The sequence below is a fragment of the Monodelphis domestica genome, chromosome 1 (assembly GCF_027887165.1).
Source record: "Monodelphis domestica isolate mMonDom1 chromosome 1, mMonDom1.pri, whole genome shotgun sequence".
Lineage (NCBI taxonomy): Eukaryota > Metazoa > Chordata > Mammalia > Didelphimorphia > Didelphidae > Monodelphis > Monodelphis domestica.
The window spans coordinates 708,764,977-708,780,200 of record NC_077227.1 but is presented as its reverse complement, the minus strand read 5'-3'; the positions used below and the strand labels follow the sequence as shown (position 1 = coordinate 708,780,200).

The 15,224-nt window shown below is 38.1% G+C and overlaps 1 protein-coding gene across 2 annotated transcripts in view; it reads right to left on the bottom strand.

Moving 5' to 3' along the window:
* Positions 1-15,224, bottom strand: part of CDH1 (cadherin 1) — a 69,997-nt gene that overhangs the window by 14,327 nt on the left and 40,446 nt on the right. The window contains exons 1-7 of one of the 2 annotated variants that reach the window (XM_056811263.1): positions 12,894-12,939; positions 9,414-9,643; positions 6,265-6,408; positions 5,964-6,119; positions 4,029-4,173; positions 1,529-1,704; positions 713-841 (exon numbers count right to left, since the gene is read on the bottom strand). In XM_056811263.1, coding sequence (XP_056667241.1) covers positions 713-841; positions 1,529-1,704; positions 4,029-4,173; positions 5,964-6,119; positions 6,265-6,408; positions 9,414-9,643; positions 12,894-12,924 — 1,011 coding nt within the window. In that variant the 5' untranslated portion in view covers positions 12,925-12,939. Of the gene's footprint in view, positions 1-712; positions 842-1,528; positions 1,705-4,028; positions 4,174-5,963; positions 6,120-6,264; positions 6,409-9,413; positions 9,644-12,893; positions 12,940-15,224 lie in introns of those variants that run through there. The other variant, XM_007477350.3, reaches the window with a different exon arrangement.

The window sequence follows — 15,224 nt, the reverse complement described above, 5'->3', positions numbered from 1 at the left end:
TTGACTCCAAGATGGAAGGTAAGAGTTTAAAAAAAAAATTATTTTGTCTAGTTCTTTAGGGTCAAATGGAACAAGTCCAAGTCCGATTCAACATGAAAATCTTGTCAATATTAGAAGACAGGACTCTGATCATAAATAGGGCAGCTGGGTAGCTCAGTGGATTGAGAGCCAGACCTAAAGACAGGAGGCCCTGGCTTCAAATGAGACCTCAGTCACTTCCCAGCTTTGTGACCCTGCACAAATCACTTAACTCCCATTGCCTAGCCCTTAGCACTCTTCTGCCTTAAATAGTATTGATTCTAAGGAGGAAGGTAAGGGCTCAAAAATAAACAAATGAATGAATGAATAAATTCAAATAAAATAAATAAATGTATTGGGGCAGTTGTGTGGCTCAGCGGATAGTGTGCCAGGCCTAGAGTTGAGAGGTCCTGGGTTTAAATCTGGCTCTAGACACTTCCTAGATGTGTATTGCTGGGCAAGTCACTTAATCCCAATTGCCTATCCCTTGGTGCATATACTTAGTATTGATTCTAAGATGGACAGTAATAGCTTAAAAAAAAATAGTTCTGGACATAAGTATATGCACACATACATCTCAGTTTTGAGTAAGTGAGTACAAATTTGCAATTTTCCTGAGCTGTGTTTGATTTATTTTTCATACAAAGCTCTGGGGAACATCCCAAACTACAACCATGAATGGCTCCCACATTACCGTGGTTGGGTTGAAGATAGGAGGATTGTCATTTGTGTCCGTGACCGTAATCACCGCTGTGGCTGTGGTGCTTAGGCCCTCTCCATCTAAGTCAGCAGCTTGGACAATCAGTGTATATTGTGGGTTGGTCTGCAAAACAAACAAATAATAATCAGAACTAAATACAACCATTGTGCAGAGCGTACCAAAATTTTTTTAATCTTTCATACTTCAGTGAAGACATTCCCCTTCCTTCTAATGATGAAGCTGTGAAGCCAACCGATAGCCAGCAAAGGAAGGGTCAAATCATTCTCTAAATAAGCAAATTATTGGATGCCTATTCAGACCATCGACACAGAAACCTTCATTAGGGATCAAAAGGGATTCTACTTGGACGTAGGGATCTGGGTTGATCAACATCTGACCCATAACAATCAATTAATCAATTAATACTGCCCTGAACATCCATATTTATCTCACTGGGTTTTAGTAAGTCATAGAAATCATAAACAATGGGGAAGCCAACCTAAGGAACAGAACAACAAAATTGGGGCCACCTAGAGTGGTTTTTGTGATTGCTTAAGGCTTGCAAAGAATCATCAAGCCTGTTGATGGTGATGAACCCTATGCTCATAGATACCAAGGGAACTTCTTTTGCTTCTTTTCCAATTCATGATTTGCACCGAAATCATTAGCATTCCTCTCCAATCACAACTCACACATACCAGAGAGCTTTAGGAGAGAGAGGGTCATTTGCATCTCAGATCAGGCTTGGAGACAGCTTTCAGAAACATTGTTGGCTGACCCCCTCCCTTCCCCTTTCCCACAAGCACTGACCTCTCTGTCTAGGCCAGTTGTGAGCACGCTGATGACTCCAGTTCCCCGGTTGATGGTGAACATACCATCATGGGGAGACCTGGGCTCCTGGCTGAGAATGGAATAAGCGATCATAGCATTGTAGGTGTTCACATCATCATCTTTATCAGTGGCCGACACTTTCATCACAGAGGTACCTTGGAAATTTGAAAGGAGAGATGAATTTAAGGTCTAAGTGCTACTCAGGGTACAATAAAATATCTGGGCAACATTCACCAATTAAATATATCCCTAACTAGAGGCAGAAACCAAAGGGTCGGAGAAAATGATGAGGTATTCTGCTTTTTCATTCCAATAGTCTTTATTGCAAGAGATAAATGCTCCATAAGACAAGCCTTCCTCAATGTGAGGAACACAAGATGGGACAACTTGACCTTCATTTTGGCCTTTCACAAGACTATCCAACAAATTGTGGCTCATAAACATCATTGAATATTAAAAGGCTGCAAATAGTAACCAATAAGAACTCTTATAACAATGAAACAACATATAGGAAACAATGCACACTAAAGAAAGGTAATAAGATATACACAGCAACACAACACAAAGGGAAAAAACCCCAAAGAGCAAATGGAAATGAGCTGCAGACTTTTGAAAAAATTGGTTAAACATAGTCTTTTAAAAAAACGAATAAGTCAATAATTTATAGGATCGTTTTCAATTTTACCTAAATGTTTTGTTACTAAGTTTAGAATTTTAAGAGATGCAAATAGACAATAGTTAGCTTTCCTTTCATAAAAGGTTTGAGCCTCGGCTCCTCTGAAATAATAACAAGAACCAAAGAAGAAACCTCAGGATGTGTGGAGCTTTCCTAGCCATGAATTATTTGCAGGTAAACATAAGCTTCCTTGGGGCAGGGACTATTTCTTAAAAATATGGTCAGTAATTTCATCTATAAAGGAAACTGTAATCTAGAAACCTCCTATGTTGATCGATAATTTATCAGTTACCTGGGGGCACTGAGAATGTTAAACCCATAGTAACAGTTTGTATGTATCAAGAAGCAAAACTAGACCCTGCACATAAGAAGCAATAAATGCTCATTGATAATTTTTGTAGCCAGTTAAAGGGATAGTTTAGTGAACTGCTTTTAACCCTTCAAAAGCTGATGTGAAAAACTATGTATCTTTCTGGTTTCTTTAATGCAGATGTGATTAATTTGCCAGCCTTTTTCTCTAACATAAATTCAACTTCTACTAACAGACAAAGGCATTTGGACATCTGTAATACAAATAAGAATAAAAGGGGGAAAAAAGGTTATAGAAAAATTTATTCACTGATTGTCATCCCATCCCAAGGAAAAACAACATGATATAATGGTGTCAACCAGCAGGGAGGCAAAGTTTGAGGGGATTTCTTTGCCTCTCACAAATACTAGCTGTGATCAAAGTCACTTAAGTGCCTGTCTCCAATCAATTTATGTTACAGATGGCCAAGAAATGAGGGAGTCTCTATATGAAAGTCCTATCACAGGTCTGGAACAAAATCAAAATTTAAAAATCTCTATGATACATATGTAGATTTTAAGACAAAATGGCACCTAATGTCTTTGTTCTCATGGGATATTGACGAATTTTTGTTTTTCGTTGCATTTTTTGACGATACTTTAAAAAAAATTTTTTTTAAAACCCTTACCGTCAATCTTAGAATCAATACTGGGTATTGGTTCTAAGGCAGAAGAGTGGTAAAGGCTAAGCAATGGGGGTTAAGTGACTTGCCCAGGGTCACAGCTAGTAAGTGTCTGAGGACAGATTTGAACCTCCTGTCTTTGAGCCTGACTTTCAATCCACTGAGCCACCCAGCTGTCCCCTGCTACTCTCTTTATAATATTTCATACATCTCCAAATTTTCTTTAGTTATTCATAACTTTGAATCTAAGAATGATGATATTCTAGAACATTGATATTTTAATTCATTTAGTCATTCCTCAATTATAGGGACACTAAACCAATCCAATTGGCATAGCATAGCTACTCTACAAACACAGAATGTTGTCACTTTATCTTGATTGTCTTAATTTGAATTTTCTCTGATGTAATAGAAATTATGAGCATTTTTCCATAGGGTGGTTAACATGGTATTTAACATAATTTTATTTTATTTTTATTCTGTCTGTTTCTTTCCCCCAATGCACTGAATTCATGGAACAGTTCCTTTGCTATTTAAGAATGATTCTTATTTTTATCAAGTATCAGTTTTCCTATAAATTTTTGAAGGAAGGCTTATCAAGCAAAGACTTTTTTCCAACTCTGATTCTTTCCCTTTTTTCTAGATGTACTGTTTTATGCTGTGCATAAACCCTTTTTATAACCAAACTCATCTATTTTATCTTTAAAACACAGATTCATAATTTATCCCCTCTCCAGTGGTAAAAGATATCAATCTCCTTTTATTTAAAAAGGCTATTTTTACATTCGGTTTCGTAGATTCATTTGAAATTTTTCTTAGTTTAAAAAAATACCTGGATGAGCTCCTTCCATCACGAACCCATTGAAGACCTCCTGAGTAAACTCAGGACGATTATCATTCTGATCTGTTACTGTAATCACAATCTCCATTGGATCCTCCACAGGTATGCCATTTGAAGACACAGCATGAGAGAAAAGCTGCAAATTTCAAGTCAGAGAGTCACGTGGGGTAGATTTTATTGGGCATGAGAAGAGGGGGAAAAGGGCAATATAATGGAAGGGGGTGGGGAGAGTGGTATTTACTCTTCTCTTACTCTGACAGCCAAAAAAAAAAGAAAAAGAAGTTCTCCATACCAATCAAACAATTAATTTTATGTTTAACATAATTTTAAGTTATTATTTTAGCTACTGCTACTGTACTAACAGCTTGAGGCTATTAGCCTTTATGGTAGGTCAAGAATACATTCCTCGGTCAATCAGTTTTTACAAAGTTAACACATGAAACCAGCCACTTAAAATCCATATCTGAACTGACTGGTGGAAAAACAAAACAAAACATGGTTCACAGGGGAGTAAAAACTCACTTCCATCTAACAAGGATCTATTCTAGCTCATGAGCATTGTGATGCTTTACCCAGATTTCTCTGTGAATTGGTTCAGGGGACAACTTGGGAACTGATATTAATCAATTGTTTCCAACTATACTGATCTCAATCATGCTGCTGCCTCACAGCCCATCATTCTAGGAACAGTGGTATCTGAGGGTTTGTAGTCTAGATCTAATCACTATATATACATATATATATAATATACATTTTATTAGATACATAAATAGATCTCTTCCTATAATTACTCCCATAAGCTGTGATGTTGTGTTTATTTTTACCCCCAACCTAGATCATAACCTTTGTATAACTTTAGGAATTGTTTCAAAGAGCTGCTAAAAATCACTTTTTGGCTCACCCAGTGATGAGCTAGCCTAGTCTTTGGATAACTGATCCACATGAAGTCTATACTCAAAGCCCTACCAGTTTGTTAGGAACAGACTGGATTGGGGAGTCCCTAGCATAGTTGTCTAATTTATCATCAAAACTTCTATGCCATAAAGAGGCATTAGAATAGGATTATATAGGGAGTTAGGTGGCTGAGAGGACTGGAGACAGAAGGTCCTGGGTTCAAATTTTACCACAGATACTTCTCCCTCAGCAAGTCACTTAATCTCAACTGCCTACCTACCATTCTTTTGCCTTGGAACCAATATTGAGTATTGATTCTTTTTTTTTTTATTTAATTTTTAAATTCTTTTCCATGGTTACACGATTCTTATTGTCTCCCTTCTCCCTTCCTGGAGCTGACAAGCAATTTCACTGGGTTATACATATATTATCATCAAGTATTGATTCTAAGACAGAAGGTGTTGCATTTGTTTGCCAATGCCACTGTTATAATGTCTTCCTCACAAAGGTAAGGGTTTGGAAAAAAAAACAACAGGATTATAATAATAACTAGTAATGATTGTAGCAACTAACACACATATAACGTCATTTCCTGTCTCTCCATATTTTCTTGAATTTTTAATAAAATTTTTATGAAGGTTTGAAAAGTGCCTAACATATGGTATCTCATTTTATCCTCGACCTTGTGAATTAGTACTACTGTAACCCCCATTTTCCAGATAAGGAAATTGAAGCTGACGGATCAAGAAGATAAGTACCTTGACTGGGTCAAATAGCTAGTAAGAATTGGAGGCAAGTTTGGAATTCACATTTGCTAGCTCTAGATCTAGTCTTCTTGCTGCTACACCACAATTATTAAATTGAAAACCCCCAGAGGGCAGGCGCTGTTCTTTGCCTCTTTTTGTTTCACCAGCACTTTACCCTTTGCCTGGCATGTTGGAGACACTGAATGTTTATTGATTGAATTATATGAGAATTCTAAATGGATGATCCAAACCATAATTCTACTGAAATGGTCCTAGAGGAACTCACGACATATTTTGCAATGTCTTCTCTGTCCAAAGGTGCTGTCACTTTCAAGATTCCGGTTTCTCTTTCAATAATAAAGACACCTTGTGGAGGTCTATCTGCTCCTTGGCCTGTGATGCTGTAGAAAACTTTAGTTTCTTTATCTCGGTTTGACTTGATCTAAAGATAAAGACAGAAATGGCATCTGAAGTCACAGGGGTCTAAATTCCCTCTAATTCATCAACATTTCCCCTCACTATATTTCTTTATGGCAAGAGAATTCCACCCCACCCTAGCCCCACCAAAAAAACCCATCCCTCCATACCTGCACCAGTTGTTTAGGGAATGGACCCTTCTCATTCTCAGGGCAGCTAATAGGAGGGATAACCCAGTCTCTCTTCTGCCTCTTGAGACCAGAGTGGGTGGCAGGGAATATCAGCACTTCTCTCTCTTCTGCTGGGAAAGATTCCTAAAAAATAAAAAGAATTGTCAATCAAGATGGAAACCAGAAGTTTAATAATTCAAACTTAAAATGCCAGGTTCTCTAGTTTGCTGAGTGTGGACAAACTTTTTCATCTTTTCCATACTAATAAGAAAGACCTTAATGTGGATATAACTGAAGTTTACATACAGATAATGTTGTGAGTTTTGAAATTATTCCAGGATATCTACAAATACTACCTTTTGTCTCAGGAAATCTAGGCCATGACTCTAAATGACACAAACTCTTCCTTAGTTCTTTGACTTCCTTAATTAATAATTTCTTAGTTTAATTCCTTAGTTTTTGGTTCGTTTTTCTTAAACCTTTACATCCCATCTTAGAATCAATATAGTGTAATGGCTCCAAGGCTTAAGAGTAGTTAAGGGCTAGGCAATGGGGATTAAGTGATTCGCCCAAGGTCAAAGAGCTACTAAAAAAGTGTCTGAGATCACATTTGAACCCAGGACCTCCTGTTTCTAGACCTGGCCCTCAATGCTCTGAGCCACCTAGTTGCCTTTGTTCTTTTATAGAACTTAATATTATGACTGAGAAAGAAGCCTTCAAATGAATGAGTAAGATTTTGCCACACCATTTAATGTATCCAAATGAAATAATTTAGTCTATCCAATGGGATTTTATATGTAATATCATTCATTCTTGTCCTAAAGGGGACAAAAAAAAATATTGAAAAACGTGGTGAGTGATGAAGAAATCAAAGAAGTCTAACAGTGGCTCAAACACTCCACCGTCTTTTTAAGATGAATGCTTGCTTTATGGAGGACACAAAATGGGGTGGGGCACCCAAGACATTGGTAGAGAAGGCTACAGTTCAAGGTCCTAAGAGGTCAGAACATTGGGCCAAATTTAATTAGAAAACTAATAAGAGACAAAAGTAAAGCATTATACTTGGGCTCAAAAAAAAATCCATCTCACAAATGAAAGATGAGGGAAGTATGTTTTGAAACTGTTTCCCACCCACAAAAGTTTTGAATGGTTGGGTTAGCATAATTTTAAAGAGACTCAAGGCATCACTTTTCATCTCAGAAGGGGAAAGAGAAAATTGCAAAGAATAGAAAAGATTCCAAACAGTATTGCTTTTTTTTTTAACCCATACCTCCCATCTTAGAATCAATATGGTGTACTGGTTCTAAGGCAGAAGAGCAGTAAGGGTTAGCCAATGGGGGGTTAAGTGACTTGCCCAGGACCACACAGCTAGGAAAGGTCTGAGGCCAGATTTGAACCTAGGACCTCCATCTCTGGGCCTGACTCTCAATCCACTGAACCACCCAGCTGCCCCTATTGCATTAAAAAAAAAAATGACTAAGACAGTAACTAATAACTCACATTTCTAAGGGGAATGAGTAAAGCCTAGATACTGATCTAACTTGGATGTCTTCCATTTGTGACTCAACATCATATTGAGGTTAGTGGATTCAAAGTATAGTTCTTAAGCCTAGGCATAGGATGTTGTGCCAGCACAGATCAATACACTTGTTTTTTACCATGGTGATGTCCCTTCAAGTCAAGCTAATCACTGAACAAAGGCAGGTCTTTTATAAGAGATGGGTGAGACAGTGTAGATGGATCTAATGAACAAATTACTATAACTAGAAAGAGCTCCAAGGACACTCTGTGGATGTCAAATCAATACTGCCACATTCCTCTTGGCATCTTAGCATGTGAAAGAGGAAAGACAGACCAGCTAATGAAATACAAAAGGTGCACTTAAACCTATAGAAATGAGGTCAACAAGGCAGAGAAAACTTAATACAACAATAGGACAAATGTGGTAACCCATTCAATTCAGGTAAGTGAGGAATAGAAAAGAGACAGAGAAGAGGGAAGAATGAAATAGCAGAATCAGAAGCATCAGTAGTAATGCAGGAAGCCCTCAGCTTTTCCTGCTATCATTTTCCCCAAAATAAGGAACTAAAACCATCAAGAAGAGCTCTTAAGTTCTTAGAATCCAATTTTCTAGGAGGAAAGAAGGAAGCAACCTAAAATGGACTTGATATATCAAGCCTTACTTAGGCTATATCCTGGGGCCAAAAAAAAAAAAAAAGGCTTTCTAGGAGCAGCTAGGGGGTTCAGGGAAAAGAGTGCCAGGCCTAGGGGTGGGAGGTCCTGGGTTCAAATCTCACCATACATACTTCCTAGCCGTGTGACCCTGGGCAAGTCACTTAACCCCCATTGCCTAGCTCTTACTGATTCTTCTGTCTTGGAACTTATATTTATTATTGATTCTAAGTCAAAAGGTAAAGTTTTTTCAAAATTGAGTTAAAATAAAGTGTAATTGGGGTAATGATTTTTAAAAAGGAAGGAAAGAAAACAAACATATTTTGTGTCACTGAACATCAACTATGAAAAGTTTTCAACCTCCAAAATATTTAATGAAAATAAAAATATAATAAAACATAGCTATTGCCCACAAGGAATCTATTACTTTATGAATTTGACACCACTGGCAGTCAAACCATCCTTCTTGTTATTGCTCACACAGGACATTCCATTCCATCTCTTGCATTTGCTACCTTACTGCTACTACCTTCCTAAAGTCCCTTCAAAGCTCAAAAATCCTCTATCCAAAGCCTTTGCTCTAATCTCCCCACAGCTGGTAGTGCCTCCTTCTTTTCCAAGAAGTTTATATAGAATTACTATGAATCCATGCGGACTGTACCACCTGTAGAATGCAAGTTTCCTACATCTCAAGATCCTATGAAACTGACTAGCTGTGCGACCAATCAGCTTAGTCCTGTTTGTGTCAGTTTCCTCATCTGTAAAATAGGCAGATGAAGGAAATGGCCAGCCACTCCAGTATCTTTGCAAAAAAAAAACCCAACCCAAATGGGGTCATGAAGGGTTGGATTCCATTGAAAAAGACTGAGCAATGTGAAGCTAAAAGCAAACACAGGACTAATTATTTGTCTAATAGGGAGAATGAAGTCAAGAGATGCAAACTATCCCCAAAACAACAAATGCTCTCGATAACATACCTCTCCATGATGGAGGTGTCGCCGCTGGTGTTTTGGTGATCTCTTCAGTATCAGTTTGGTTAAGAACTTTTTACCTGTAGCATCCCAGGATTGGATAGAAAAGCTTGTTTCTAAATTATGGAGCTGTAGAGGTCTCTTGACCCTTACGAAACCTTCAGGAGTCACTCTAATTCTGGAATCTTCAGAGAAATAAGCATTCAGTTTTCTTCCAGAACAGCTTTCAAAGGTAACTGCAGAGTACAAAACAATACACATTTGATGAGAATGTTAGATCAGTTTTGAATGCAAATTCCTAGAAGGCAGGATCTGCTCCATCATTTAAATTTTATTTATTTACTTATTAGCTTTTGAATCTCCAATGTCCAGCAGAGACCAGGGCACATAGCAGGCTTTCAACAGAGATTTGTTGATTCATTATGGATGGGACTAATTTTGAGTAGAAAGTAATTCAATTCATCCACTCATCAAGAGCTAAATCATTTAAAAAACCACTGCACCATTTACTACATGGAAGAAGAGGGTACAAATAGTTAAAGAGCTTATATTTAAGTATCAAGTTATAACTTGTCTTTCAATAGGATGTTTTCAGATAGGAGACTCTACAACCTAAACAAGCTTTTTTTTTTTTTTTTTAAATAAACCCTTACCTTCCGTCTTGGAGTCAATACTGAGTATTGGCTCCAAGGCAGAAGAGTGGTAAGGGCTAGGCAATGGGGGTCAAGTGACTTGCCTAGGGTCATACAGCCTAAACAAGCTTTCTTAAAATGGAGTTGAGTCTTGGGTGCAGTTAGGTGGCTCAGTGGATAGACAGCCAGGAGATCCTAGGTTCAAAAGTAGCCTCAAACACTTCCTGGCTGTGTGACTCTGGATAAATCCTTTAACCCCACAATGCTTAGCCCTTACCTTTCTTCTGCCTTAGAACCAATACATGGTAACGGTTTTATTTTATTTTAAAAAACAACATTAACTCTTATTTTCTTATTGGGAAGAAAAGAGAAAGAATTTGGAAATGAAAAAAAAAATTAAGCCTCTATACCTTAAAAAAAAATCCACCTATATGGGTCTATCACTAAAAAGTTATTAACCTGAGAGGAGCAGAACCAGGAGAACATTGTACACAGAGACTAATACACTGTGGTATAATCGAACGTAATGGACTTCTCCATTAGGGGCGGTGTAATGTCCCTGAACAACTTTCAGGGATCCAGGAGAAAAAAAACACCATTCATAAGGAAAGGATAAACTATGGGAGTGGAAACACCGAGAAAAAGCAACTGCCTGAATACAGAGGTTGAGGGGACATGACAGAGGATAGACTTTAAATGAACACTCTAATGCAAATACTATCAACAAAGCAATGGGTTCAAATCAAGAAAACATCTAATGCCCAGTGGACTTACGCGTCGGCTATGGGGGGTGGGGGGGGGAGGAAAAGAAAACGATCTATGTCTTTAACGAATAATGCTTGGAAATGATCAAATAAAATATATTAATTAAAAAAAAAAAGAAGATTTAGCTAAATAAAAAAAGGTAAAAAAAAAGTTATTAACCTGAGCACTAAATATCACACCTAGGCCTATACTCCAAAGAGATCAAAGAAAGGGGAAAAGACCCATTTGAAGGATGTGTGTGTGTGTGTGTGTGTGTGTGTGTGTGTGTGTGTGTGTGTGTCTTTTTTTTGTGATGGAAACAAAGGGAGGATACATCAGTTGTGGACTGGCTGAACAAATTATGGTACATGAATGTAAGGGAATACTATTATCAGATAAGAAACAATAAAAAAGGACCAGAAGATTTAAGAGGACTTAAATTATGGTACCCAAGATGTTGTCCTGAAACTTTAAGTATGAAAATTATTTCTGATTAGCACTAGAGAATGTCCTTACCAAGAGTTCCCCTTAAAAAAAAAAAAAATCACAACTGGGCCATATTGATATGGGAATCCCAAAGCAGCCACTATTCAGGGTTCTTACCTTCAAGGTATTTTTGTTTGTCTTTTTGAAGTTATGAAATTCTAGGATGTCAACATAGGTCTATTTTGCCCTCTAAATCACGATTACAAATACTAACAAGAAGTTACAAGTACTTCTCTGTATTGTAGTTTTTGCTAAATTGCCATATAAAAAAATATTTTAAAATATATTTATACATAAATTTTATATGCACTTATATATTTATATTTCTATTATATTTATAAACATATATTTACATTCAACATATGCATTTATATATTTATATTTTTATTATATATTAAATATATTTATAAACACATATTTACATGTAAATATATGTGTTTATATATACAATTCCTTTCTGCTTCCTGGCCAGATGTAGTAGAAATTGTTTATATTTATTATAATTTGCTTATATAGAGAAATCTCCCTACCTATTAAAAAAAAAAAAACAACTTTGGCTGCAGTTCCTTTTCCACCCACCTGGTGTCTCCCTGAGCAACAGTTTAGGTGTCTGGTTTGTTTTCAGCCATAGGAAAAACAATTCTCTCTTCTGTCCAACTCCCTCATTTTACAGATGTGGAAATGGGGACTGAAAGATTTAAGGACTTTGCCAAAGTTACAAAGCCAGGGTCTAGAGTCAACATTTAGAGTCGAAAGATCAAGTTTAACATTTTCTTTCTATTTTAAAAAATTTTAATGACAAATTTACATGTAAATTTCCCAAAGTCATATGATCCAAATTGTCTCCCCCCCTTTCTTCCTTCCCCTCTCCTGGCGCTGGCAGTCAATTCAGTCTGGGTTTATACATGTATTATCACACTAAACATATGTCCATGTTATTCATTTTTGTAAGTGGTTATTATTAAACCAAAATCCAAATAAGTGAACATGTTTTTCCTTCTCATATACCACTACTGCTTAGCCAGTAGTTATTTCCAAACTGGACACAATTGGCACAACCTTTTACCTCACAACCATTCTCACGACTAGCCTTTGGAGGGAGAGATTCTCTGGTACCAAGAGAAACACTATAGCAGAAAGAACAGTGATTGGGAATCTGGATTCTGTAACCAGCACTAAAATCTACCTCTCTTCAGGGACTAGTTTCCGGCTCTGAAAAGAAAGACAAGGCCTAGTCCAGGGGCCTCCCGCTGGCAGCCTAGTGAGGCCTGGTGAGGCCTAGTGAGGCCTGGTGAGGCCTAGTGAGACCTATGGCCCCAACCCACCCCCAATCTCAGAATCACGTTCTTTTGTGTATAAAATCACAGGAAGGAAGACAAATGTATTGATATGTCTTATCAAAAAGCTTTAAAAAAAAAAAGTTTTAAACCTCAAGTGAAAGAGGTAGCTAGATGGCCCAGTGGATCCAGGTTTAGGCCTAGTCAAATCTGGTCTCAGTTATTTCCTAGATGGGTGCCCCTGGGCAAATCACTTAATTCCAATTGCCCAGCCCTTGCCTTTCTGCCTTAGAATTATTACAAAAAAATTTTAAAAAGAACCGTGGATTCAATGTTCTCCAAAGTACCATTCCCAGCTCTAATTCCTCTGAGGCCCATTCTTGCAGCGTGTGGCCAAACAGAAAGGTGCTCAGCTCGCCTGACTGTCCCAGGCTCTCTTTCATTACATAGAGCTTCTGTAGAGTCAGAACTTGCTGCCCATCTGAGCTCGGACTTTGTCTAGTTCTAGAATTCATGTCATTTCCTGGTGCTGGCTGGAGGAAAGAAGAGGGAGGGGCTGAAAGACAACAGGCCTCCCACAAAGTGGGCTATAGCCCATCCGATGTAGATTTGAAGCCTTCAGGCAAAGAGGCCTTGGAGGAAATACCCCAGCTGTGGGCAGAAGCCTTCACAAATCGGAGTCATTGTATTAGAAAGGGCCACTGGGAACTTTCTCAGAGCAGCTAAGCCAGCTCCACCTGCGGATTGCCTGCCAAATCCAGAGCTGGGGAAATGAAAGTTAAAAGGGAAAACTTGTGGCTCTGGGGTGGTTCAGTGGTCCAAACAGCAATGGCTTTGGAAAGAGTGTCACAGAAGGGCCTCGGCTCTAAAGGCCTTTTCAGCCTTAGCCCCAGCTTGTGGAAAATGGAGAGGGTATTCTCTTACCCTGCCCCCAAGCCCAGGGAGAGAGCAGCCCCAACCGGAATTTCCAGAAACAAGTGTAGGAGCCTCCCTGCCTTGAAACCTGACCCTTCTGCTGATGGCTGGGAAGATAAGTATGAAATAGTTAGGAAGAGGGGAGAGGGATTCCAAGGCAGGGGTGAACCTTGGATTAACCCTAAGTGGGGCAGGGAAACAGCCAGGGAGGCCGGCAAAGCGCTTCCCTAAACTTATCAATAGTAACACAGTCCACTATGGAAGCTAGGAAGCCTGATTTGAAGATTAGCTCTGCTAGGTTCAATTTATTCATCTGTAAAATGGGAATATAACTACATAACGCATCCAGACCAATTTTAGATGACTCCTTCTCAAAATTATCAATAGTAATACAGTCCATTGTTAACAGGGGACAATTTGGAAGCTAGGAAGCCTGGTTTGAAAATTATTTATTTACCTGTAAAATGGGAATATAATTACATTAACTTATCCAGACCAATTTAATTTAGATGAGTCTTTCTCTAAACTTATCAATAGTAATGCAGTCCATTGGTACAGGGGGAGAAAGGTAGGATTTGGAAGTTAGGAACCTCTCTGAGATTCAATTTATTCATCCAAAAAATGGGGATATGACTTCATAATTTCCCAGACCAATTTCCAATGGAGAAATCCCTTTGTAAATGATGGCAGCTATGGGGCACAGTATATAGTAGAGTCAGTTGGAATTGTGCCTCTGACACTTATTGTATAGCCCTGGACAAGTCACTTCATCCGTGCCTCAGTTTCCCCATCTGTAGAACAAGGATAATAACAGTACCTACTTTCACAGGATGATATATATTTGTAAAGGGTTTTGCTAACAGTAAAACATTATCTAAATACTAACTATTAGACCTGGGGGTGACATAATGGATAGAATGCTGGCTATGCTTGGAGTCAGGACAACCTGAGTTCATTTTATTTAATTTTTAAAAATTTTAATTACAAATCTCCACAAAGGTTTTCTGAAGTTATATGATTCAAAGTGTCTCCTTCCCTTCTTCCTTCCCCCTCCCAGAGCTGGCAAGCAGTTCAATCTGGGTTATACATGTATACAGCCTCAGATCCTACCTCAAATACTTACTAACCCTTTCAGCCCTAGTTTCCTCATCTGTAAAATGGGAAAAATAAAAATAGCACCTACCTATCAGGGTGGTAGTGAAGATCAAAAGAGGTTAAGTTCTTTGCAAACCTTTAGATGCAATGTCAATGGTAGCTATTATTATTCATTTAGCCCTATACAAATAAATGATTTTTTTTTTAAACAGCTGTATCCTTGGATAAAGGATCAATGGACAGGCTTCTATTTACCACACTTGGCTGTTCCAAAAAAGGTTACCCCACCCCCTGTTTCCACAGATGAGAAATTGAAAGTAAATCGGTTTGTCTTCAAGTTATTGCAATAGAACATGTAAACAGAAGGCACAGAAATCATCGTGAGCCTTTCCCTAAAACAATGACATCTGAGTTAATTAATTAAGGTCTTTTAATCTTGAAATATTCCTCCTTTCACAATTTTAACCTTCTGTTCCTCTTCACAAATGGACTGTCAATGGGTGGGCAACCCAAGACTCTGTACATTACTGACTCCCATCTTTGAAACAGTCCCATTTCACAGATGAGTTCATGAGTAAGAGAAAGAAGGACCATCCCAGCCTCTGCTGACAATTTGGTGACTTCTATGACTGGATAGACAGATAAAGGATAGAGGGGATAGGAAGAGT